Here is a 24547-nt window from a genome sequence, read left to right on the forward strand (position 1 = left end):
GTTTCCTCCCTCAGGGTGGCGCCCCAGACTGGGAAGAATTGGAGGATGCCGCCTTCTCCGAGGACACAAACCGCTACAGGATGGTGTGCCCTTCTGGAGGTTTCCTGGCCCCCCACGCGCTCCCACTCCCCTTTCAGCGCTTGGCGCCGCTCTGGGGTCCTTCGCGTCCCCCTTCCAGAGGCGCCGAGTTCCTAACCTTCTAATGTACCTGTCAAAACGAAAGGATGTTACCGGCTCTTTGCTTCCTCTCTGGAGAAAGCTTTGTAAGCTTTGCTTGCAAATTGTCTTTTAAAAGCACAGAGGCTCTGTCCAGAAAAAGGTGTCCGCCTTGTCACTCTCCCCTTTTTCTACTCCCAAACTTGAGTGTAGACCCCGCCATTAACTGTGGAGAGTAGAAGCCTGTTGGGCCCCTCTCCCACCTTGCTGTAACAGTCTTCTTTAATCGTCAAAGTCAGGAGGACTGCCTGGCCTCTCTGTATGTTGTACCCTGTCTGATAGGCTTTTCCTATGTTGAGTTAGGGAGTAGCATATAGGGAGACACTTGGAAACCCCACCTACCCCCAAACATGACCCCTGATTTCAAAATTTCCCCTTTTATATGTTTCAGCTGCTTGCTCCTGAACCAAGACACCCCTTTTGCCCCCCAGTTTTAGCAGCAACATATCTTGTTTCCTTGGGGCTGAAAGTACTTGTATAGTGGCAGGATTCTATAATTAAAAGGTTCATTGTCCAAAGCCATATACAAGCCATAGAAGACTGGTCACTTGTCTTCATTAGACCTGTGCCCAAGGAGAGGGAGAATAATAGTGCTGGCTTAATGGTCACAAAGGTCCACATAATTGGAAATCAGTCTTGAATGTCCCAGATTGCGCGCTTTAACAGGGAAAACCTTACTAATGGCCAGAGGTATCCATTCATCTTTGGGATGAGAACCATTCAATGGATGGCTGACAAATGCTTAGTGATGCTGTGTAAGGGAGGACATGCAGGGTGGGGTGGGGGGGGGAACTCTAGTTAGAAAATAGTAACACATAAGTGATGTCATGAACTAGAGCTTGAGAAAATGTCTGCTTAGCAGCAGAAGGGATTCACAAAACTCTTCTTGTCAAAAAGTATTCAGGGAAATTGGTATTGTTTGTGGTAGTCAGGACCACACAAAAGGAATTGAACATACAAACTGTTGGCTGCTTAAACTGTGTTTGGGGGCTTTGGAAATGATGGGAGGTGGCAAACTGATCAAATTTGAAAAATCAGGCCAGTGAGAGATGGCCAGTCTCTGGTCAGGAGCCATATATTGTGGCACCCTGGAATGCCTCCCTTTTGCCTTATTGAATACAGACTCTTCGGAGAGCAAATATTTGTGGCTGGCTGGTGAGTTGGTTCAGACTCCTCAATCAAATGATGTAAGCTACCAGTTCCAGGTATAGAGTCTGGTAATTCATTGCTTTCCTTCAGACTGTGTTCAGCAGATTTAGCTTCCATGAGACATGGGCAAATCATTGTGGTTCAAAGTCACTACTGAATAAGTATGGGGATTGGTCCCCAAGAAAGAGGCTTTGTTTGAGTTCTCCCTAAGGCACCTAATTTGCTCTCTCCTGAGTCAAGGCAGATGGGAGGGAGCAGTAGAGGTGAATAAGGGAGTGGGTTTGCCAAAGCCGCCGTTGCTGTTCATATTGGGGAAGAGTGGATCAAAGAGCCATTGTTGACCCTTGAGGCTATGCTCAATTGAAAATATTGCTTCTGTTAAAACTGAGTTGCCAGCCAAAGCTATATGTGTTCCCATGGCTAGCACAACCCACCAAACATGTTTGGAAGTTAAACTGGAAAAAATACATTTCCTTACCATGCAGAATTAGTTTATTGGTGTCAATAAATAAATATTTAAATACAAAATAAGAATCTACCAAAGGCATAATGGCAGGGGGGAAACTAGGCGATTGATACCTATTGTGAAACTGTTGTGTCTGAAAGCTTGTGGTATTTTGCAGATGGTTTAATGGTCTTCTTACTGTATTTTCTCTTGAAAATACAGATGTGAGCTGGCTAAAATGGATCAACCCACAATCAATCTATGGGTGAAGATGGAACCTTTCATAGTGGGAGCCTTGCAAATCCCACCTCCATCCAAGTTTAGCGTGCGTTATCTCCGGAAGATGTCCACATATGTCCGGATGCGTGCCAGTGAAGGGTATTACCCATACCTTTATTGGCCTATGTGGCGACATATTGCTTGTGGGAAATTGCAGCTGGAGAAGGACCTGGCTTGGTTGTACTTTGAACTATTTGATAGTCTTGTTGAACGGACCTCAGAGGAGCGACTGGAATGGGCAGAGGTGATATCCAACTGTGCAACTGAGGAGGAAGCAGAGAAGCAGAGGAATAAGGTATGGAATGTTATCTTGCAGTTTTCAGTATAAGGCATTTGGGTATATACCTTTTATAGCAATGTCTTTGGCCTGGACTTCTCATGTACACAGTATGAAAAATAATTTTTGTTCTCTCACATTGCAGGGTACATGTAGCCCACAGTCTTAACAGGTTAGGTATACTAAAGTCAATTGAAATCACCTCTTCTTTTTAACATTAAGTAATGGTCTGTTTGTGTGTCTTCTACTTCCTTACTGACCGTAATGTTGAATATAAAACGACAATCTTGATAAATAGTGTGGTTTTCAATGATAATATTTTGTGTTTAAAATTTATACTTTTTCTGGTCTCTCTACTTCAAGTTGTCTGTGGACACTCTGCAGTTCCTGCTGTTCCTCTATATCCAGCAACTAAACAAGGTTTCCCTTAGGACATCTCTGGTTGGAGAAGAGTGGCCAAGTCCAAGATCCAGGTCTTACAGTTTGAATGGAGAATCCACCAATCAAATTAAGGTATTGCTTTGAACTGCTCTTTTTGCAAAGTGTTCCCACTGTAAAAGAGCTGCTGAGCTCCTGTTTGAAGGGAAAAGCCAGGAATATAATTCTATATTCTAATAGGTGGTGGGCCTATTAGAATGGTTTGCCCGAAGAGGTTATTGGACGCTATAGGATTCCAAGAAGCCTTGGAGGGATTTAATGTTGGCTTTGGTGATGATCCTGTTGAAGCCCTGGTGGAGAACTGGAACAACATGCTCACCAGGGCAGTAGACATGATTGTTCCTAAGCGTCCCCTCCGACCCGCTTCAAAACTGACCCCTTGGTATACGGAAGATCTACGGGGGCAGAAGCGGCAAGGTAGGCGACTGGAGCGCAAGTGGAGAAAGACTCGACTCGAATCTGACAGAACACGACATAGAGCACATTTAAAGATCTATGTTCAGGCAATACGTGTGGCAAAGAGGTGGTTCTTTTCTGCCCATATTGCATCTGCAAGTTCACATCCAGCGCAGTTATTCAGGCTTGTGAGGGGGCTAGTATGTGCCTCCCTCCTTGAATCAGAATTTGGAGCCATCAGTTATCTGCTGTGATGTGTTTAAATATTTTTTTGCAGATAACATCTCTCAGATTCGGGCTTACTTAGATGAAGACTCCACAATTAATTTGATGTGTGAATTGGAGGTGTCCAGCAACTCCTCTTATGTGGTTCGACTGGATCAGTTTCAGTTTGTGACTCCTGAGGATGTGGACAAGCTGCTTGGAACAGTGAGGCCTACCTCTTGTTCTCTTGACCCTTGTCCAACATGGCTTGTTCTATCTAGCATGGAGGCTGTTGTAGGAGGCCTGGTAGAAATCATAAATGCTTCTCTGAGGGAGGGAAGGATACCTCCTTGTCTTAAGGAGGGAATTATTAGGCCTCTTCTAAAGAAGCCTGCATTAGACCCCTTGGAGTTGAGCAGCTATAGGCCTGTCTCCAGCCTCCCATGGCTGGGCAAGGTAATTCAGAGGGTAGTGGCCTCTCAGCTCCAGGCGGTCTTGGAGGAAACTGATTATCTAGACCCATTTCAAGCTGGCTTTTGGGCAGGCTATAGGGTGGAGACTGCCTTGGTCGGCCTGATGGATGATCTCCAATTGGGAATTGACAGAGGAAGTGTGACTCTGTTGGTCTTTTTGGACCCCTCAGCGGCTTTTGATACTATCAAAACCATAGTATCCATAGTATCCTTCTGGACCATAGTATCCTTCTGGAACGTCTGAGGGGGTTGGGAAGCACTGTTTTCCAATGGTTCCGCTCCTACCTCTCGGACAGATTCTAGATGGTGTCGATTGGAGATTGTTGCTCTTCAGAATCTGAGCTTAAGTATGGCAGGACATACTCTCTCCAATGCTCTTCAACATCTACATGAAACCGCTGGGAGAGATCATCAAAGGATTTGGAGCTGGGTGTTATCAGTATGCTGATGACACCCAGATCTACTTCTCTATGTCCACTTCTTCAGGAGATGGCATAACCTCCCTAAATGCCTGCATGGAAACTGTAATGGGCTGGATGAGGGAGAATAAACTGAGAGTGAATCCAGCTAAGACGGAGGTACTTATTGTGCGGGGTCAGAACTCCAGAGACGATTTTGATCTCCCTGTTCTAGATGGGGTCACACTTCCCCAAAAGGAACAGGTTCACAGTCTGGGAGTACTTCTGGAGCCACACCTCTCCCTGGTATCTCAGGTTGAGGCGGTGGGCAGAGGGGCTTTTTATCAGCTTCGGCTGATACGCCAGCTGTGTCTATTTCTTGAGACCTCAAAACAGTGGTACATATGTTGGTAAGACTCCAGACTTGACTTCTGTAATGCGCTCTATGTGGGGCTGCCTTTGTATGTAGTCTGGAAACTTCAGTTGGTACAGAATGCTGTAGCCAGGTTGGTCACTGGGTCATCTCGGAGAAACCACATCACTCCTTTGCTGATAGAGTCATACTGGCTGCCAATAGGTTTCCAGGCAAAATACAAAGTGCTTGTTATAACTTATAAAGCTCTAAACAGCTTAGGCCCTGGGTATTTAAGAGAACGTCTTCTTCGTTATGAGCCCCACCGCCCATTGAAGTCATCTAGAGAGGTCCGTCTCCAGTTGCTGCCAGCTTGGCTGGTGGCCACACGGGGACGGGCCTTCTCGGTTGCCGCCCTGAGGCTGTGAAATGCGGTCCCTACTGAGATACGATCCTCCCCATCCCTGACAATTTTTAAAAAGCACTTGAAAATCCACCTCTTCACCCAAGCTTTCTCAGCTTTTAAAAATTTTTAGGTTTTAATCTCTGGTTTGTTTTTAAGTTGTTAAATTGTTTTAAGTTTTTGTATATGTTTTTAGCTTGTTTTATGCTATTGTTAACTGCCTAGAGACGAAAGTTTGGGGCGGTGTACAAAGCTGACAAATAGATAGATAGATAGAAAGAAAGTAATTCATTAACATATAGTGCATTTCAAGACTTTATACCAGTTCTAAGAGCACTTCTTAAAATAAACTCTTTCCCAAAAGTTGATTTTTTTTTAAAAAACCCAAAGCATTCTAATTTGTGTCCTGGTTCAGCAGACTATGTAACATCCAGGGCCAGTTGGCTATGATTAAGCACCATTGTCCAATCAGTCATAACTAACTGAAGTTCCATTTATTTCAACGGGCCTTAATAATCACTACTTAATTTGGATGCTGTCCATTACCTTCTCATTCATCATAGTGCCTCTGTCAAAACCAATGTCTTGTAAAAATCTATAAAATTCAAAATGCTACAGGCTGTTGTGCATCTGCATGCACATACTTTCAATTCAGTAGTTATCTGATAAAGTTGAATCACTTGCAGAAACAAAATTTTCAGTCACTAGCTGAACCCGCATAGAGCATCTCTGCGGCAATACAGTCCCCCCTCCTGCCCATCTCCCTCAACCCTTTGTGCCTCAGTCTCCTCTCCCCCTAACCCTTGTGCCCCAGTCTCCTCTCCCCCGCCCCCTTCTGCCCCAGTTTCCTCTGCTTTCTTGCTGCTGCCGCCATAATTTATCTCCCTCCTGCCCGCTTGGCCACCATTATTTCTTGCCCACCTGCTCCTCTCCCCCTGCCTGCTTCTGCCCCATTTTCTTCAGCCTCCTGCCCCATTATCTTCTGCTTTCTCGCCACTGCTGCCATTATTTATCTCCCGCCCGCACCGCTCAGTCTCCTCTCTCCCCCACCCCCTTCTGCCCCAGTCTCCTCTCCCCTCTGCCCCAGTCTCCTCTGCTTTCTCGCCACCGCCATTATTTATCGCCCACCCGCCTGCTCGTCTGCCATTATTTCTAGCCTGCCCACGCCTCTCCCCCCCACCCCCTTCTGCCCTAGTCTCCTCGGCCCCCCACCTTCTGGTCCATTCTCTGCTTTCTCGCCGCCGCCACCAGTATTTATCTCCCACCTGTGCTGCTCAGTCTCCTCTCATCCCTGCCCCTTTCTGCCCCAGTCTCCTCTCCCCCCCCCACTTTTTGCCCCGGTCTCCGCTGCTTTCTCGCCACCACCGCCATTATTTATCTCCCGTCCATGCTGCTCAGTCTCCTCTCCCCCCCCCCTTTTTGCCCCGGTCTCCGCTGCTTTCTCGCTGCCGCCACCATTATTTATCTCCCACCTGTGCTGCTCAGTCTCCTCTCACCCCTGCCCCTTTCTGCCCCAGTCTCCTCTCTCCCCCGCCCCCTTGTGCCCCAGTCTCCTCTGCTTTCTTGCTGCCACCATTATTTATCTCCCACCCACCTGCTTGGCCACCATCATTTCTAGCCCACCTGCTTCTCTTCCCCCCCAGCCCCTTCTGCCCCAGTCTTCTCTCCCCCGCCCCCTTGTGCCCCAGTCTCCTCTGCTTTCTCGCCACCCGCCATTATTTATCTCCCGCCAAACTGCTTGACCACCATTATTTCTAGCCCATCTGCTCCTCTCCCCCACCCCCTTCTGCTCCAGTCTCCTCTCTTCCCGCCCCCTTCTGCCCCAGTCTGCTCGGCCCCCTGCCTTCTGGCCCCTTCTCCTCTGTTTTCTCGCCATTGAAAGTGGATGCCTGGTGTCTCACTGCCTTCGATGCCGCCATTCCCTCTCAAGGCAACGGGTCTGGTTTCCTCCTTTCTCCCTCCTTTCCCCTGACTCTGCCTGTTCCCCTTCAATTCTGCTTCTTCTTCCTCTCTCCCGCCTGCCTCCCTGGCTGCCGTTCCCTCCCAAGGCAATGGCTAGAACTCTTGCAGGACCTCTGAGAGTTCCAGCAGGCATCCAGACGCATCCCCGCATCCCCACGCAGTTCCCTACTCAGTTGGCTGTAAGAGAATTAAATATATAGATATTGCCATCCAGCATGTATTTTACTCTTTGGATTTTCATCCAGTGCATGCCAAATCTGTGAGTCTTGCTCTCTTAATGGAGACAGCTTTTTGCATATGTTCTGTAAATTGATAATCCTTTACTAAAGCTCCACACTGAATTGTTTTGTTCCTCTAAATGTCTCTTTTGTACCTTTTTACATATGTGTAATATTCATCTTAAGTATTGCTAGTTTGCTATCTTCTTTTTAAAGTTTATGTTAAAGCTCATGCCCTCTGTGACTTGGCCATAGCAAAATAGGGAAAATGAACTGCTGCTTTCTGGTTCCTTTTATATTGAGTGCCTAGCTGGAGTGCATAGGTGTTACCACACTTGCTTGAAGCTGTGTGCTATAACCTGTCTGCACCCTCAATTGCGTATCTAGGGTCACTATACTTTTAGAGCTAAGGGCAAATCCTTGGTACCAAAATCAAAACTGCAAGTGTGGCTGATATATAGATCACAGTCCAGGCAGCCTTATGTTGCATTAGAACAACCCAGAGGGGCAAATGGAGTCAGCAACAAGAGCCTTCTTTAGACATTATAAATCCTAACAGTGAGTGCAGCTTGTGAGGGGCAAAGCAGGGAGAAAGTCCCACCCCAGTCATGCATTATGGCGCTGTTTGAATCGGATGGTGCCGTAACGTGATGCTCAGTGATCTAATGAGCTCTAGACTTGATCTCCTACAAGGCAAAGGCAGGAAAGTTCAAGAAAGGGAGAAATAACTAGAAATATTTAATTTTCTGTCTTGGAGCTTGATTTGATTACATTTTAGGATGCAATTGCTTAGTCGCTCGGGATATGTCTTTTGTCCTAAAGACCTCTGTTTACTCCAAATGGAAACTTAGCATAATTAAGAATGTAAACAGTGAGGGCTGCTTCCAGGTGTTTTGCACAGGCTCTTGGACCTTTGTTTGGACCTAAAATGGAAGCCATCCATCAGGTTCTCTCTCTGCCTACAGTCTGGTTCAAGCTGAATGCAAACTTCCAAAGTGTAGGTGAGGCTGTCTTGAAACACAGCAAACCATCAAGACTTGAACAGAAGGGGAATTTAGATGTTCATGTAATTGTGATGGGTTGTACAGCCTATGATTTTGGTTTTGTGAAAACTCATCCTCTATATGATTTCCCTTTTTCTTTCTGTTGTGTTTAAGAACTGGAATGACAACTACCACCAAGACTTTGTCCAGAACCACCTCCAGGATCTTCTGGAACTATTGCTGGATCCAGATCAGCTCACTGCCTCCTCTCATTCTACTCACAGTAGCCTGGTGTCACCTGAAGCGGTCCGAGCTCTCAGCTTCTTAATTGAAGGCTGTATAAACAAAAACAAGACTGTCCACTCTCTGCATGAGCTTGCACTCTGGCAGTCGTTGCATTCAAAGAGTGGCTTCTCCAAGATCTCCCAAGCCTTCTCCTTCCCCAAGCTGGAGTCCTGGCTGAGGGCTTGCCTGATTGGGAACCCATTTGGAACATCAGCCTGCCTCAAGTCCGGCAAGAAGCTTGCATGGGCACAGCAAGGTATAATTACTTTTTTTTTGTCTCGGGTCATCAGGCCTTTTTCACTTAAGCAAAAAAATAAATAAATTATTCCTCTCATTTACAGAAAGCCAGGGGGCTTCCTATGCTGTAAGATTGTATCTTTAAAACATTAATACCTGTTGAATTGGCTGAATAGAACTCTCACCCCCACCCCCAGCAACCACCTTGCAGCACAGTTGGACTGAAGAAGTGGTGGTTGGCAGATTTCTTAATTAAAATCTGCCTCTTCATATGTTAGTTAAAATCCTTATTTATTTATTTATTTCATTTATAAACTGCCCCATCCAAAGGCTCTGGGCAGTGTACAACAACGTTAAAAAGACATAACACCACACAATTCAAAACACAGTGCTAAAAACAATTCAAAACCAAAACCATTTAAAACCAATTAAAATACTTTAAAAAACCCACTTTACAAACCTTGGAAGGCCAGGCCAAACAAATACGTTTTTAGGGCTCTCTTAAAGGCCGAAAGCAAGCTTAAACTGCAGATATCTGCCGGGAGTGCATTCCATAAGCCAGGAGCACCTACAGAAAAGGCACAGTTTTGAGTTGCCACCAGACGTACCGGTGGTAACTGGAGATGGACCTCTCCATATGAACTCAACGAGCGATGGGGATCATACTGAAGAAGGCGCTCTCTAAGGTAGCCCAGACCCAAGCCGTTCAGAGCTTTAAAGGTAATAACCAGCACTTTGTATTTCGCCCGGAAACATATCAGCAGCCAGTGCAACCGTTTTAAGACAGGCATAATATGGTCTCTCTGGGTTACCACAGAGACCAATCTGGCTGCCACATTTTGAACTAACTGAAGTTTCTGAACTACGTACAAAGGCAGCCCCACGTAGAGTGCATTGCAGTAGTCGAGCCTGGAGGTTACCATCTGATGTATATTTGTCTTCCCTAGATGTTTAACGAATGTCAGCACTTAAGGTATTTTTAGTATGTAGGCCAGGATAGTATCACTAGATGTCTACTCCATGTTAGGAGTGGTAAATTAGATGACTGCTCAACATTTGCTTATTCAGTTGTGCTCTTCAGTAACTGACCTCACTACGTACCTGTCCTTGTAACACTGCTGTTCTCATTTCATAAATGGACAATTTAATACTTTGTCCAAAGTAATTCAGGGAGCCTGAAACAGATTTGAGCCCACTGCTGCCAATGTGGATTTGTTTATTTGTCCCTGTGTTAAATACAGATACATGTTACGAATCTGTACTGCCTGCATTAGTCATATTGGAGAGGAGGGGCCAAGATGGCAACTAGCTAGCAGCATTCATGAGCTCCGGCCTCAAAACTGTACTTCTCTTCATTGGAGCGGAAACTTTCTAGCAAATCTACACAAATCTCAACCATGACAAATAAAAGCAAGAAGAGAAAAAAATAGGAACAGCCCTTCCCTCAGCCAAGGCAGGGAAGCAAATGAGGATTGATTCCTACCTTCCCAGCAACAGAGTTGTGAGTACAACCTCCACACTCCCTACCAAGAACAGATTTATGGCCCTAGGCATGGAAAACCCTCCCTCACCCCTCAAAGAGTCTGCTACAAGCGAGACTGCATTACATCAGCCATCTCCTTTCGCTATCTAAGAACTCCGGCTCGGAGAGAAAGGGGACCTAAGAGAGCCAGACATCGCTGCGGCCACTCCTACGGCCCCCTACCAAAATGTTTAGGAGACAAATGTTTGCTTACAGCAGAAACAGTCATACAAATTCTAGGGCATTTAAACACAATCTCGATAAAAGTAGACAATGTAGATAATGCACAATATGCATTTGTTCTACAAAAATATACAACTAAACCTCCAGACACAGCCCCCGGCCCTCCTTAGCTCCAGCTGGGGCCTTGGCCAAAATCTCACACAGGATACATGCTAGGCTTCCAAAAACAACCTATTCATCTAAATCAGTGCATGTACTTCGAAGCCCCCAGGTGCTACTACAAATGGAAATGGACCACAGATGCCATCAGTAAGATGCAGAGGACCTGTCCCCATGGCTGCCGATGGTGCCAGTTGAGATCATGGATCTGAACTCTTAGCATAGACCTTGTAAGGACCCTGGTAACAACCTATTTTCCCCTGAGATGATATAAAACAACCCAACATGGTAAGCTTCCATTCTGGCTGCGTTGTTCACATTCATCAATAAGTATATATGTATCCCTAAGAACTGGGGACTTGCAGTCATGGTTCCCATTTTTTAAAAAGGTAGGAAGAATGACCCAGCCAACTATAAATCTATCAGCCTGCTCATCACAGTTGGTCAATTCTGCACCAGACATCTTTACTGGAAACTAAGGGACTGGTTGGAACAAGACAACATCCTGACAGAGGAGCAGACTCAGGGAGGACAGTCCACGATTGACTAATGCTTTGTACTATAGCACTTAATTGAAAAATACACCACTTGCAACTCAGTCTCCCCGTATGCAGCTCTCATTGATCTCAAATCTGTTTTTGACTAAATCTCACAATGCAAACTATGGGGAAAAACTGGAAGCCTCTTCGATTGACCACACTTGCTATTCCTCATTCGTACTCTGCATGATGATACATCTCTGACAGTTAGATGCAACCCCTAAGTACGCTTATGTAACACCATGCCAACCTATAAGGGCATCAAACAAGGTTGCATACTTGCTCCTCTCCAGTTCAACTTCTACATTAATAACATGGTGGGCCACAGATAACCCAGACTTCCACCCACTCCCCCCAAGTTGGCAGAGAAATATATTTCCACCCTGCTGTATGCCAACGACATGGCAATCCCCTCAAGGACCCCCATAGAACTCAAAAGGGCATTGAGGGTCCTCACCCCAATTCTGCGATGATGACCTACTGGAAATCAGTTAGCATAGAACCAAAATCATGGTCTTCACTAAGAGGCCTAAGCAGTCTTCCCTCTAAGTTGCATGGCTGTGCAGGCGTGTGCACAAAGCCCACCCCCTGCACAGCTATCACAAACTGCCGCTCACTTCAATCTTGCACTCACTGCCACTTGGAAAACGTCTGCTGTCACAAATGTTCCTCTGCCCAGTCGTCCTAGTGCTGTTTCCTCCGTGGCTGCTGCTCCTGAGTCTGCCCTTTTGCTGATGCCACTGCCCTCCCCCCCCATCCCCACATGGGCTCTTGCTGTGGCAAGATCGGGAGAATATATCCCTCTGCCGCCGTGGCACAGCCCACGTGTAGCAGGGCCCTGATCAGCTTTCATTCTCTTCAAAAAAACCGTTGTTGTGGTGAGTATATTTTGAGCAGAGGACCAGACAAGGAGGTATTCCCCCGATTTTGCTGCGGCAGGAGCCCACACGACAATTGGGGGGTGGGGTTCAGGACGGGAGCAGTAGCCGGCGGTAGCAAAAGGGCAGACTCAGGAGCAGCAGCCGTGGAGGAGGCAGCACAGGGAAGACCGGGGAACTGAAAGAGCAAGATTGGTCCCCAACTTTTAAAGGAAGGCAGTGTAGCTAGAGGGAGAGAGAGAGAGTGTGTGTGTGTAGAGCAGTGTTCCCTCTCATTTTTTTTCATCTGCGTGTGGAATGAATTTTGTTCTGGGTGGCAGTATCAAGGTGGTGTGTGCACACGTATATTCAGAATAGAGCCTTCTTGATTAAACCTGAGCAGGATCTAAAATTAACTGAGCAGGCATAAAAAAATATGTGAATGTGTGCACATGCGCACGCCTTAGAGGGAATGCTGGTGTGGAGGGAGATGTGTGGGGTGGGGATGGAAAGGAGTGTAGCTAGAGGGACTGTGTCAGGGGAGGTAAATTTTTATTTGCTTATTTATTGATTATTTCCTGATATGGTGAGTGTGTGTGAGTGAGAGAGAGACTTATGTGTGCGCACTGCCTTGATACTGCTGTCCAGAACAAAACTCTTTCCACTCACTGATGCTAAAAATTAGAGGAAACTCTGGACCTAGGACACACTCCTGGCGTATTCAGGGGAATGACACCAACCAGTCCTCATGCTTCAAATACCTGGGGGTGGTTTTCCACGCTTCTGGGACTAGGAAGGCTCATGACAACTATGTTGCCCAAAATGCCCAGGGAAGCGCCACTGCCATTCTAAAATTCTCCCCATCAAAAGAGGGCCAATACATACCTGCAGCCCTTAAGCTATTTGAAGCTAAGTTGGTGGCACAACTTCTATAGGTTGCCCAGCTTGCCGCTTTCCCAGCTTTGCCCTTCTAGAGCTCGTCCAATACAAATGCCTAAGAGCTGTTTGGCAAGTCCCCCATTGTGTTTCTAATGATACTCTATGACTGGAGGCAGCCCTGGTGAAAGTGGAGGCCAAAGTCTGGCTGTCCATACTCAACTACTGGCTGAGACTATCCCTCCTCCCAGTGGGCCCAGCCCCCTCAACATTGCTGGACGGTGTCCAATCTACATGGAAGCAATCTTTATCTGTGAAACTATCCTTACTTAGACTCTTCCCTCCGCACCTACTTTCCTTGGGTTAGGAGTCGGCCAGAACATTTATCAAACCATGCATAATGGATGTAGAATGCCAAACTGACCTAGATAGGTCCCCAAACTTTCTTCCCTCTGAAAGTCTAAGGCACATAAAAATACGTCCTGGATACCTTACACGGCTAGAAGTACCTAACCACAGAAGGGCCTTTACCCTGGCTTGCTGTGATGCCCTTCCCTTGGCTGTCCTCGAAGGAGGATACATTTCCCAGAATGTCTGTGCCCCTGTGACTTGAGACAAGTTGAAACTACTGAGCATGTCCTCCTTTACTGCCTGTTTTACAGAGATGTACAAAATGCCCTTATTCTCTCACTTCTTGACAGGCCACCAGGAGACTCGGGCCAATACAATGTCTCCCTATTACTTTGACTATAATCCATTTGTAACATACCATATTGCCAAGTTCCACGTGGCAGCATGCAGAATTGCTGGGCCTTGACCACCAGCAAGAACTAACTTCAATCATTCAGCCATACTGCTTTTAAAGTCTGTCTGTTTTTTTACAGATTTTAGTATTAAAACAATTTATAGCTTATAGCATGTAACTTTCAACACCATCTCATTGATTTAAGCCCTACCATGACTCCATATGCTACTGTTTTAGCAATTTTATAGCTCTTTTATTGCTTTCTACATTCATAACTTTTAATCTTACATTAATTTCATAGTAAGCTTGCATGCTACTGTTTTAGCAGGTTTATAGTTCCTTTATCACTTTTTACAGACATTCATAGTTTTTCATTTTATTTTTTAATTTCTATTTTATTTTTATTTTTAATATTTATATTCCGCTCTTCCTCCAAGGAGCCCAGAGCGGTGTACACAGTTAAGTTTCTCCTCACAACAACCCTATGAAGTAGCTTAGGCTGTGAGAAAAGTGACTGACCTAGAGTCACCCAGCAAGTATCATGGTTGAATGGGGATTTGTCTTTATGCTAATAGGCACAGATTCTATAGCTTTTGTATCCTTTTTAATTGCTTTTAATATCACCTGTTAAATGTTCCTTTTGCCTTGTGCTGGTCTGAGACCATAATAAAGATTTATTGATTAGTCATATTGCACATTCAGTGAGACCCAAGTATAGACTTCTGGGTGGGAGGAAACCACTCTGTCTTATGCTTTCATCCTGTGCCACTGTGCATATGCGCAAGATGTGCAGGTTGTTAATAGATTTGCTCTGGAGTGCTTGGCTAGGACACTCCAACTATACTTTTGGCTTAGTGTAGGGAAATTAGCTTGACTATTGGGGAGCAATCTATTACAGTATTAATTTGAGCAGAATTTTGGTTTTGGAAATGAGGAAATGTAAATGCAGTACAACAGATTTATTTGGGATGAAATTGGAGTACAGGAAAGTAAAAGTTGGTTAGGCAGGCAATAAAATCTTAATTAACAGTCTTAACAAGACTCTCACTAAGAGGAATATTAGCATAAAGTCCAAATTGTAAATAAATCAATTTAAGACTTATTGTAGAAAGGGCTTGGATGCAGAAATGGAGAGTAAAGGGGGCAAGGAGATTTAGAGGGGCAGGAGGTTAGCATTACTGATCCTAATCTGGTAGTGGTACACTTGTAGAGGGGCAGCTGATAAGGGGGAAGGAAGCAGAAAAGCAGAAAAGAAAAATGGCAAGTGGCATAGAGCTACCACTTGCAAGCTTGAGAACCAGCATGGTAAAGGTCCGGTTGGACTCCCATGCAGATCTCAAGGCCATGTGCTTGGGCCAGGGATATTTGTACTCTAAAACCTAGCCTGAGGCAATGTATACGTCACACTCCCTCACTGGAGGGGCTGAAACCCATGCTGAACAATGGAAGTCATGGTTACATAAACTAGTCAAGTTGGGTGTAAATGGCTTGAGTGAAATGTACGTGGAAGCTTTGAATGGGTGTCTTCAAAACTCATCTGGGCAGGAGATCTCTCTCCAAGTACAAGATAAATTTCCTAAGTTTTAATGAGTTTATCTCCTAGTCACAGCCAGCTCATTAGGTGTTAACAGTGGGGTGGGGAGTTGCTGCACTTATCTTGAGTTACTGAGGAGAAGATTAGCTCATGCTGTCTCTCTTGTGAAAGGGAGTTTGTCACTTCCCTAGAGAGTGTTTTTGACTTGTAAGCCTACTCTGCCAGCTTCCTTCTCTTTGACAGAGAGAGAAAGAGAGGTTTTGAGGATGATTCCCTTCCAGTCTTAATTGTTGTTATGATCTCTCAGGTAGCATTGCCCCATGTTTTGCTTATGCTAAGTGACCAGTAGGAAGTCTTGACAAATATGAGCATGTGTTGAGTTCATGATCCCACAAACTCAGGTATCCAAAATGGAAGCTATGGTCCCACAGTTCCAAGCATATGGTGGGGTGCTCTCTGTCTCCAAAATAAAGCTGTTTTGTCTGCCCCCCCAAATAAAGCTGTGGACAATTGGATGGCATGGGAACATCCATGTGCCGTTATTGCAGTAATAAATTGTGTAGTCTGCTTCAGTTTTCAGGTTGATAGAAAATCCCTTCTGTTGGTTTTGTGTTCTATATCAGGAAGAAACTTTGAATGAATTGAACTTACTTTTGGATAGTCCTTAATCAGGGAATGAATGTCTCTTTGATTATTTGTTTTGAGATTGTCTGAAAATGAGGCACTCATGTCGATGTCACATGGCATATTGACTTAAGCAGAATTACTAACTTGATTCTTGCAGTTGAAGGAACAACCAAGCGAGCCAAAATAGCCTGCAATACTCATATGGTCCCTTCAGCACACCGCATAGTTGTGATGAGCCAAGTTTACAAGCAAACATTGGCAAAGAGCTCAGATACCCTAGAAGATTCTCATGTGAGGCTTCATCGTTGCTGTGAATCCTTCATCTATTTGCTGTCTCCGCTGAGGTGAGTGGAGTTTTCCAGTCAGCCTTTGCAACTTTATTTCAGAGGTATGTGACCTGTTCTCTTTTCCCCTTTCCCTCCTGCTTTGAACTGATTGCTTTTTCTTCACTCTTTCAGATCTGTGACGATAGAGAAGTGCAGGAATAGCATCTTTGTCTTGGGCCCAGTGCAGACTGTAGTTCACCTCCATAGTTGTGACAATGTCAAAGTTATTGTGGTTTGTCGTCGTCTGTCTCTGTCCTCTACCACCAGTTGTACCTTGCACATTCTCACTCCAACTAGACCCCTCATCCTACTGGGTAACCAAGGAATAACTTTTGCCCCCTTCCATACACACTATCCAATGCTTGAAGACCACATGGGCAGGACTGGTCTGGCTACAGTGCCTAACTATTGGGACAATCCAGTGTTGGTATGCAAGGAGAACTGTGACTGGAATGTCTTCAGACTCCTCCCACCCTCCGAGTTTTATCCTTTTGTTGTTCCCTTTGAAATGGAAGGAGATACTACAGAAATACCTGGTGGGCTGCCACCTGCATACCAAAAGGCATTGAGTCAACGAGAACAGAGGATACATATCTGGCAGAAGACAGTGAAGGAGGCAGGGCTGACCAAGTAAGTAACAGTTGTCTTTGAGGAGGGAAGAATTGGTTATTGTAGCAGCTTTGGAGCAAAATGTAGCAATATTCACAGAAAGGATAATCACTTAAATGTCACCATGTATATGTCATTTAAGTCTCTCTCCCATTCTGATTCTTCCATAATACAGCTGTGGACCATTTTGTTAATCTGGTGTTCAAAGTTGTCAATCTGTCTGCTAATGGTTTTTGAAAGTCAGTCTACAGAAAATAACAATTAATTATGAACAAACCACTTAACATACTGTAAAATCTGTTGCTGTTTCTCATACACATGTGACACTCTATTTTTAAAAGTATCATACAGAAGCACAACTGCATTTTATTGACCTGCAGTTATATAGACTGAGCTTGGATGTGATTTATTTCTTTATTCTTTCTTTAGTTTGATTATGGGGCTATTCTGACGATCAGCAAAAATCGGGCTAGCCTCTGCTAGCCCGATTTTTGCTGATCGTCAGGACCACCGGGCTCTCAGCCAAGCCTGGAGGTTCTGCAGCGGCAAACCCGCTCTGGAACCCCTGGTAAAAAGCAGGTTTGTGGAGCGAGCGCTCCGCAAACCTGCTTTTTAACATTGTAGGTAGCCACGGTGCATCTTCGCGCCGTGCCTACTCATGAGTAGACCCCCAGCCGGGAGGCGAAAAGCCGGCTTGGGGGTCTCGCCAGTATGCCCTGTGCGCTTGCGCATGGCATACTGGGGCTTGCGGGGGCTGCGCGGCCCCCGAGCTCCCCAGCCCCCACTGGCTCCGTCTTGGAGCCGGCAATCGTGTGGGCGGCCGATCCGGCCATCCAGGGCTTCCTCTCTGCTCACCCGAAGAAACCAGGTCTCACGGATCGTGAGACCCGGCTCTATGTCTTTTGATGTATTTGGCTTGAAAGAACTGGAAGTAAACCAGGGTGGGCAGACATGGCCATTAGCTTAAGTAATAAGAGTTCTGAACTTAGTTACTCTTCCTTCTACAATATTGTGCCTTATATTGCATGTAGCAAGGTTTCACATGGAGTGGTTTTCCAAAATGGCAAATGTCATTGAGAAATTATATAGTGACTCTTGAGAACTAGGAGCTTGTGATTTGGGTTGATTTTGCTTGAGACACTTAGCAGCTGTTCTGATGCTACACTGAGCCATGATTTAGTGATACAAGCACAAATAGGCATGCACCTTGAGCATGTTTTCATTTTCCATTCATATCTTTGCAGGCTGAGACTTAAAACTTTCATTCTTGAGTTGTGGCAAACCATAGTTTGCCATTTCATACAAATCCAGAAACCTGTAATTGGCTGCAAACGAGGATCAAATGGTGTCCCTCTAACCCCCCCCCCCTTCTCTAGCAGGGAAGGAGTGCACCCGATAGCAGGTTGTTCCTCATTACTCACTCCTAGACAGGGCCAATCAGAGAACATTAAATGTTTGAGTAGCAGGAGCTTCCCCTGGAATCACAGTTTTGCCCTGTCTTGCTCCAAAATGGCAGGGTAGCCATGGTGCTCTATATTATCTCTTTATTCCCCTTTCAATTCTGTCCCTCCTCTTTACCTACTATGGGTGAGAACGGGAGTTCAGCTTGATTTTTATTTGTTGGCCAGCCAAAAAACAACCATTTGACAGTTTCTGTGGCCAACTGGAGTATGTCGACCAGGGAGGCTTTCCCTGCTACAGATGGCTTATTATCGGTTGCTGCCTCCTTTCCCCCCATCTCGTGCGAACCTCGCCAGCCAATTACAGGTGTGGAGCCACACAAGAAGACGAAAACGATGAGTGACTCGGTTTCCTCGTCACGTGCCAGGGCTCTGGCAGTGCAGGAATTGGGTTTGGCTAGACGGGGATGGAGGCCTGCGCATGACTGCAACTTCTACCCCCCCCCCACAATCCCGATGGATCGCCAGTTTACCCCATCCCTGGGCGTGCTTCAGGACAGCCATGAACTCAGGTCATAAGAACAGCCCTGCTGGATCAGGCCCCAGGCCCATCTAGTCCAGCATCCTGTTTCACACAGTGGCCCACCAGATGCCGCTAGAAGCCCACAGGCATGCCCTCCCTCCTGCTGTTACCCTCCTGCAGCTGGTACTCAGAGGTATCTTGCCTTTGAGGCTGGAGGTGGCCTATAGCCCTCCAACTAGTAGCCATTGATAGATCTCTCCTCCATGAAATTATCCAAACCCCTCTTAAAGCCACCCAGGTTGTTGGCATTCACCACATCTTGTGGCAGAGAATTCCACAAGTTGATTATGTATGGTGTGAAAAAGTACTTCTGTTTGTTGGTCCTAGATTTCCTGGCAATCAGTTTCATGGTGTGACCCTTGGTTCTAGTGTTATATGAGAGGGAGAAGAATTTCTCTCTATCCACTTCCTCCACACCATGCATGATTCTATAGACCTCTATCATGTCTCCCTGCAGTCGTCTTTTATCTAAACTAAAAAGCCCCAGGTGTTGTAGCCTTGCCTCATAAGAAAGGTGCTCTAGGCCTCTGATCATCTTGCTTGCCCTCTTCTGCACCTTTTCCAGTTCTACAATGTCCTTTTTTAGATGTGGTGACCAGAATTGTATGCAGTACTCCAAGTGTGGTCGCACCATAGTTTTATATAAGGGCATTATAATATTAGCTGTTTTATTTTCAGTCTCCTTCCTAATGATCCCTAGCATGGAATTGGCCTTTTTTTTTTTACAGTTGCCATACATTGAGCGGACACTTTCAACGAGCTGTCCATCACGATGCCTAGATCCCTCTCCTGGTCAGTCACCGACAGCTCAGATCCCATCAGCATATACTTGAAGTTAGGGTTTTTCGTCCCAATGTGCATCACTTTACACTTGCCAACATTGAACCACATTTGCCACTTTGTCGCCCACTCATCCAGTTTGGAGAGATCCTTTTGGAGCTCGTCACAATCCGCTTTGGATTTCACTACCCAAAAGAGTTTGGTGTCATCTGCAAATTTGGCCACCTCACTGCTTACCCCTACTTCTAGATCATTTATGAATAAATTACAAAGCACCAGTCCCAGTACAGATCCCTGGGGGACCCCACTCCTTAATTCCCTCCATTGTGAAAACTCTCCATTTATACCTACCCTCTGTTTCCTGTCCTTCAACCAGTTAGCAGTCCAAGTCAAGGTAGAGGATGCAGCTCACCCTAATTCCAATTCTATTCCTGAAGAAACCAGGGTGCTTGCAGATCCCTTCACAGGAGACAAGTCCCTTCCTAATGATATTAGAGCATGACTGAGGTGAATGGTGTTGAAGGAGATTGAGAGGCGTTTTTCTGGTTGCTGTTAAGTCTTTGGGCAAATAGAGAGCACAGTTCAACTTCTTGGAACTCTTTCCTCCCACAGTCCTCTAGTTTTGGCATCAACAGCTCCAATGCAGCTCAGGACACAGATTTCTCTAGCCGTCCATCCTACCCTCGTTCTCACTCTTCTGAGGGGGCAGATAGGGCTTCTCCCAACTGCTGAGATTGTCAGTCCAGCTCTCTGGTGATCCTAGTCTGGTCATTCCAAACTCTCCCCATCCCCACCCCCTGGCCCAGGATGAGGCAAAATTCAGATGCTAATCCGGATTTCACCCCTTCACCTCCCGATCTTGACAGAGCCATTGAGGAATGCGGGGAGTTGTCAGAGGAGGCTGTCTAGTCTAGTTCCACTCCCTCTCATAGGCTTTTTAAACAAGAGGATTTTGCAGTTCTTCACTGGAAGGTGCACAGAGTTTTGAAACTTGGTAGCTGCTCCAATTTTCAGTCCCAAAAGACTAGCTCGGAACAGCAGCAGGAGGGAGAACAGGAGATTTCCCCTTTTTCTCAAGGGAAGAAGGTCTGCATATTCCTTGCCCAAAATTTTTCAAAAAAGCATTTTTGGAGACATGGAAAAGCCTGGGGCCCCATAAGGCACCTTCCATCTCTGCCAAGTGCTTCTACAGTGTTCCACATTATTTCATGGAACTATTTTGTTGCTGTTTTATCCAAAGATGGAGAAAACTTTATCAGGATTTTGAGAACAAACATTGTGACACCATTTTGCGTAGGTCACACGAAGCCTCCGCCTTAGCTATGCGTTCTTCCATGGCCACTTCTATTTTTGCCAGGGTGCCAATCTTATGGATCACGAAGCTAGCAGCACTTGGTTCCCCAGGGCAATCCACAGCTTCGCCAAGGCCTTAATAAGTTACTCAAAGGTTCTGGCTTTATGGCGTATGCTAGCCTTGACTCTTTTCAGTTTGCAGCAAAAGCACTGGCAGAGGATGTCTCAGTAGACTTTGTGGTGGAAGAATTGGAAGGCAGATCAAAAGTCTAGGTCTAGCTTAGCCTTCTCTTCTTTTTGGGGAGAAAAACTGTTTGGGGGGATGACTTGGAGCTGGTCCTAGTAGAAACCAAAGAGAAGAAGGCTATGTCTTCTACTCAAGGCAAGGAGGACAAAAGAGGTTTCCAGAAGGCTAACTCTTCTTTTCATCCTTCCTGCCCCTCTTTAAGTTCAAACTGTTCAGACAGGACAGTTTTTACTGGTCCTGTTCCAAGGCTTCCAGTAAAGATGGCATCTCCACTAAAACCCAACAACCCTCTAAAGGCTTCAAGCACTCTGGTTAGTCTCAGTGACTGTCATCTGGTCAGGGGTGGTCTGCAGCTCTTTTACCATGCTTGGGAGCAGACAATGGTGCTATTCTCACGATCTGCAAAAATCGGGCTAGGAAAGCCTAGTCCGATTTTTGCAGATCGTAAGAACCACCAGGCTCAGCTGCGAGCCCGATGGTTCTAGAATGGATAAACCCGCTCAAGAACCCCTGCCCTAAAACCAGGTTTGAGGAGTGAGCGCTCCGCAAACCTGCTTTTATATATCATGAGTAGCTGTGGTGCAGCTTTGTGCCATGCCTACTCACAAGGAGACCCCCAGAGGGGAGGCGAAAAGCCGCCTCCCTGCTCCAGGGGTCTCGCCAGCATGCCCTGTGCGCTCACGCAGGGCATGCTGGAGCTTGCAGGAGCCAATTGGCCCCTGCTCCCCCCCAGCCCCCGCTGGCTCCGTCACGGAGCCGGCAATCGTTTGGGCAGCCAATCCGGCCCCCCAGGGCTCCCTCCCCACTCATGTGTGGGAAGAGCAGGCTTAGCCCAGTCTCCACACACACTCGAAGAAACCAGGTCTCACTGATCGTGAGACCTGGTCCAATGTCTGATCCATGGGTTTTAGTCACCATCAAAGAAGGTTACAATTTAGAGTTAACTCTTCAGCCTTTTGGCTGGTTCTCACCATTTCCAAGGTCCCACAAAGGAGAAACCCCAGTTTAGTCTTAGAAGCTATCCAACACCTTATAGACATCTGTAGTGATCAGCCACCCTTCCCCGTAAATAGAACTGGAAATGAACCCTGTCTTGACTGACAGACTGGTGAACTCCAGGGCTCATCCAATCAGCATACCAGATGGGTGTTTAGTAAGACTTTGTGTTAGATGTTATATGCCTTTTGTCTCCCCCCCCCCCCCCGCTCTCTCTCTGTGTTTCATATTCCTGATACTGTTCTATTATAGTTTACCTACAAAGTAATTGAAATAAGAAACAATAGTCTATGCTCCATACACCTAGGGCATAGTAAAAGACTGTATGCATTTAAGTGTGCGTTTGCATTTTCCTACATACCTGTTCTTTGCAACTGGGTAACCAAGATTTTTAACCAAGAATGATGCCCCAGCACCTCAGGCCAGGAGGAAATCAATAATAGCCACCTGTTGCAAGGTGAGGGGCCTCAAGAAACTCAACCTGGCCAGTCTCACTCAGTTTCTGGGCAGCATGGTGGCATGTTTTGATCTAGTGCCTTGGGCAAGGTTTTGCTCTCACATTCTTCAAAGGGCTCTTTTACCTTGGCAGGACAGGATATCATCCAAGACATGGTGTCCTATTCCTCTTACTCCTCAGGTCAAGTCCTCCCTTCTTTGGTGGATGCCCTCATTGCTAGGTCGTAGAGGTTTCCTTTTTTATCCCAAGAAGATGCAGATCATGACAGATGCATCTTCTCGGATGGGGTGGTCATTGCAGTTCAGGATAGCTCAGGATCAGTTTTCTGAGCAAGAAAAATCTCACAGCATCAACTGGCTGGAACTCTGGCTGATATGCCTCTCTCTCCTGGCCTTCCAGTTACTGATTCAACAACAGTATGTAATAATCAGGACAGACAATGCCACAGCAAAAGCTCATGTGAACCGGCAGGGAGGCATCTGATCCAAATCTCTCATGGAAAAGGCCAAACTCCTGTTCAGCTGGGCAGAGATCCACTTATGGTCAATCTGAGCAGAGCATGTGTGCAGAGTTGAGCATGTTTAAGCGGACTGGCTTAGCTCCCAGAACTTGGATCAAGGGGAATGGTCCCTCAATGACAGGGTTTTTCGGGAAACTTGTCAAAGGTTCGGCAAGATGGAGCTGGAGTTCTTTGCCTCCCCATCTTTGGAGTTCTTTGCCTCCCCACCAAGCTTCCCATGTTCTATTCAAGGGTTCATGAATACTCCTCGGGCGGAGGGCATGAATGCCTTGTTCAGTATTTGGCCATCAGGCCTCCTTTCTGCCATAGGTAATCTTACACAAAACAATTCAAAGGTTCAGGTTTTGCACAGTTGAGGTGGTTCGGGTAACACCAACCTGGCCTTTGTTCTTGGACCTGATTCAGTTGTCTATAGAATCTCCTCTTCCGTTGGGGGAGGGCCCAGATCTATTGTCTCAAGGTAGCATTCTTCATCTGGTTCAAGGTAGGTTGTGTCTCAAGGTTTGGAGGTTGAGTGAGAAGCCTTAAAGAAAAAAGGGTACTCTGAAAGGCTGTTACGCACCATGATGGCTTCTAGAAGGGATTCCACTAAAAGTATGTATCAGGCCACCTGGAAAACTTTTCCCAGTTAGTGTAAATGCAGAGCATAAACCCATTTTTGGCTTCTATCACCTCTGTTATTGATTTTATCCAGAGCAGGTTGGATAAGGGTCTAAGGCCCAATACCTTGAAAAGACAAGTAGTGGCCCTTTCATCTGTTCTGAGGGCCAGTCACTCTTCTCTTTCAACTCATCTTCATGTTAAGAAGTTCTTAAGAGGGGCAGCGCTCCTTAGTCCCCCCGTTGTTCATAGACTCCCTACCTGGGATTTAAATCTGGTCCTTCAGGCCCTTACAAAACCACTGTTCAAACCACTTAGGTCAGTGGAGCTCAGGTTCCTTACGTGGAAGGTCCACTTTCTAGTTGCCATTACTTTGGCCAGGAGGGTTTCTGAGCTTGGGGCACTATCAGTCAGGAAAGAATTGTGCCTTATTTTTCCGGATTATGTTTTACTCAGGACCGATCCATCATTCATTCCTAAAGTCAATTCAGTCTTCCATAGAGCTCAGGAGTTATTTCTGCCTTCCTTTTGTCCCCATGCTTCCAACTCCAGAGAAAAAATCATGGCATACCCTTGATCTTAGGTGGGGCATTAAAATTTATCTTATGTGTACCAAGGATCTCCAGCAATCGGAGTCCTAAGGCATCCTACAGGCATACTCTACCTCAGGGGTCTCACCTTCAAGAGTATTGGCTCATTCTACACATAGTCCTGCCACATCAGCTGCCTTTTCCACACAAGCCCCATTGATCAATATTTGTCAGGCAGCCACTTGGGCTTTGCCTTCTTCCTTTGTTCATCACTATAAGCTACACTCTCTAACGTCTGCTGATGCAGCCTTTGGCAGAAGAGTACTACAGCAGGTAATTGGGATGTAATTGGCAAAAGCCAAACCGCCCCCCACCCCCGCCAGTGGAACTGAAGCTGATGTAGGCCCCACAGTTGGATACATTCCTTCCCTGCTGGAGAATGGAACATT

At 46.0% G+C, this 24547-nt stretch overlaps 1 protein-coding gene across 3 annotated transcripts in view; it reads left to right on the forward strand.

Moving 5' to 3' along the window:
- TBCCD1 (TBCC domain containing 1) overlaps positions 1-24547 on the forward strand; it is a 29548-nt gene that overhangs the window by 219 nt on the left and 4782 nt on the right. For 2 of the 3 annotated variants that reach the window (XM_053308046.1, XM_053308047.1), the window contains exons 2-6: positions 2033-2384; positions 2730-2879; positions 8368-8734; positions 15915-16101; positions 16216-16713. In XM_053308046.1, the coding sequence (XP_053164021.1) occupies positions 2049-2384; positions 2730-2879; positions 8368-8734; positions 15915-16101; positions 16216-16713 (1538 nt within the window). In that variant the 5' untranslated portion in view covers positions 2033-2048. Of the gene's footprint in view, positions 1-27; positions 264-2032; positions 2385-2729; positions 2880-8367; positions 8735-15914; positions 16102-16215; positions 16714-24547 lie in introns of those variants that run through there. The other variant, XM_053308048.1, reaches the window with a different exon arrangement.

This window comes from Hemicordylus capensis, chromosome 3 (assembly GCF_027244095.1).
Source record: "Hemicordylus capensis ecotype Gifberg chromosome 3, rHemCap1.1.pri, whole genome shotgun sequence".
Classification (NCBI taxonomy): Eukaryota; Metazoa; Chordata; class Lepidosauria; order Squamata; family Cordylidae; genus Hemicordylus; species Hemicordylus capensis.